General features: G+C 42.4%; 1 protein-coding gene across 1 annotated transcript in view; it reads left to right on the forward strand.

Moving 5' to 3' along the window:
* Positions 1–296: 296 nt before the first annotated feature.
* The window catches only part of LOC102307767 (interferon-inducible GTPase 5-like), a gene marked incomplete at its 3' end in the record, with an annotated part of 4,019 nt that continues 2,168 nt past the window's right edge, over positions 297–2,147 (forward strand). Inside the window, exon 1 of the mRNA XM_005953305.1 lies at positions 297–849. Within this exon, the coding sequence (XP_005953367.1) occupies positions 297–849 (553 nt within the window). The remainder of the gene's footprint in view (positions 850–2,147) is intronic.

The following is a 2,147-nucleotide window of genomic DNA, read 5'->3' on the forward strand; positions in this document are numbered from 1 at the left end:
TCCAATGTCTGTCCCTCCCACATAAAGAAATTCATTGTGATCTCAGTTTTAACATAACAGAAGCGTTTTAACAACGATGTGTACACTTTTTCTATCCACTGTAAATCATTTTTGGGTTGCATAAGAAAAGACAGCTGTGAAAAACCTGCTAAATCAAACGTGGGGAGGTCCCCGCTGTGGCGGCCTTTTCTGAATAAAGAAAGTGACCGAAAGTAGCTAAGATGAAAGTTGTAAGATTATTCAACAGTGTCCTGATCTTTGATATATGCCATTTTTACACTTTTTTCCCCTCAAGGATGAGCATGGAGTCACGTCCAGGAGTAACTGCTGGAGTTAAAGCAGACCTGGAAAACACTGACTTTGGTGCAGCTGCTGCAAGAATTCAAAGAAGATTAAAGCAAAGGAACACGCCGCTAAATGTTGCCATCACAGGAGAGTCGGGTTCTGGGAAATCAACTTTTATTAATGCTTTCAGAGGTATTGGTGATGAAGATGAGGGCGCTGCACCCACTGGTGTTGTGGAAACCACCTCACAGGTTACACCGTACCCCCATCCAAAGTATCCCAGTGTTATCTTGTGGGACCTCCCTGGAATCGGTACTACCAGATTTCCAGCTGATGAGTACCTGAAGCTTGTTGGATTTGAGAGGTTTGACTTCTTCATCATCATCTCAGACCCTCGCTTCAGAGAAAATGATGTAAAACTTGCTCAGGAGATTCAGAGGATGAAGAAAAAGTTCTACTTTCTTCAGTCAAAGGTTGACAAAGATATACGAGCCGCGAAAAGAACCCGGAGAGAGTTCAATGTGGAGAGGACACTTTCAACCATCAGGAAGAACTGCGCCCAAGGTGAGCTTCTTCTGTTCTTTGTTCTTCTCTGTAGATTAGAGTTATTATATTTGTTTCACCCCAAACATCATTTCCATTTAATAATAATAATAATAATAATAATAATAAAATGTTTTTATTTGAAAGCGCTTTTCAAGACACCCAAGGACACTTGCCACAAAACACATAATAGAACAATAGCAACAAAGAAAAATAAGAAAACAAAAGCACAATATAACATAAACAAACAATAGGTTCACAGTGAACATGCAGATTTGAACAGATGGTTTTGAGTTGAGCTTTAAACTGGGGGAGAGAATCAATGTTTCTTATATCTGGGGGTAGAGAGCTCCACAGCCTGGGAGCAGAGCAGCTGAAAGCTCTGCTTCCCATGGTGCTGAGGCAGAAAGATGGCACAGCAAGCTGGATAGAAGAAGAAGCTCAAAGTGAGCGGGTGGAAGAGATGGTGCTTACTGATGTGAGATTTCTTATATCTACTCTCTAGCCTTCGAGCTTTGGCCTTCAATGCTTGGAGGTCAGAGGTAAACCAGAGCAGCAGAGCAGGGAGCAGAGCGAGCGAAGGAAACAGTGAGTTTTTACAGGAGAATCAAGGACATTGAGTAAACAATAATTATAATACAACAACAGATCATCAGGGGTAGAATAGAAGTCTGGAATCTGAATATTGTCCAATCTGGTAGTGAGAATGTCCATATCAATGGACATTTACAATTTAGTTATATGTATCAGGTGTAGTGATGCAACGTGAAGGATCACAGTAATAATCACATAATAACTCACTGTATGAGTAGATTGCTCTTAACATGGAGCTAACTAAATACAACAATATATAAGCACATATTTCACATGCTGTATGGTTCATTTCTCCCATGTAGACAGTTTAATTACTATAAAAGGAAGATGCAGATGAATAAATCTAATTCTCCCCCTAACATTGAGCATGAACACCACAGCTGCTCTGCACCAGTCCACAATAGTGCATCACTGTAAACGTCACCACAGCCCTGCATACTAATCACTAAACTGTATTTCCATGCAACCTTTGTCACGGTTTGACGTGGCAAACCGTGGGGGAATGTGGGAAAGGAGGACCCAGGCGCGGAGCTCAAATTACAAGCAGTACGTTTATTTACAGTGTGGTAGAAAGCAACAATGAATCCCAGTGTTCTCCCCAGACTCCCGTGTTGTGTCCTCCTAGTGCTCTCTGCTCCCGTGTCAGCACCCCCCGGTGCTCGCTGCTCTCCAAGCCTTCCACGCTCCTCCTGCGGGAAACAATAGCGGCAGCTGTCAGGACACTC

This window comes from Haplochromis burtoni, unplaced genomic scaffold (assembly GCF_018398535.1).
Source record: "Haplochromis burtoni strain Fernald_Lab_line unplaced genomic scaffold, NCSU_Asbu1 Contig_3645, whole genome shotgun sequence".
Taxonomy (NCBI): Eukaryota; Metazoa; Chordata; class Actinopteri; order Cichliformes; family Cichlidae; genus Haplochromis; species Haplochromis burtoni.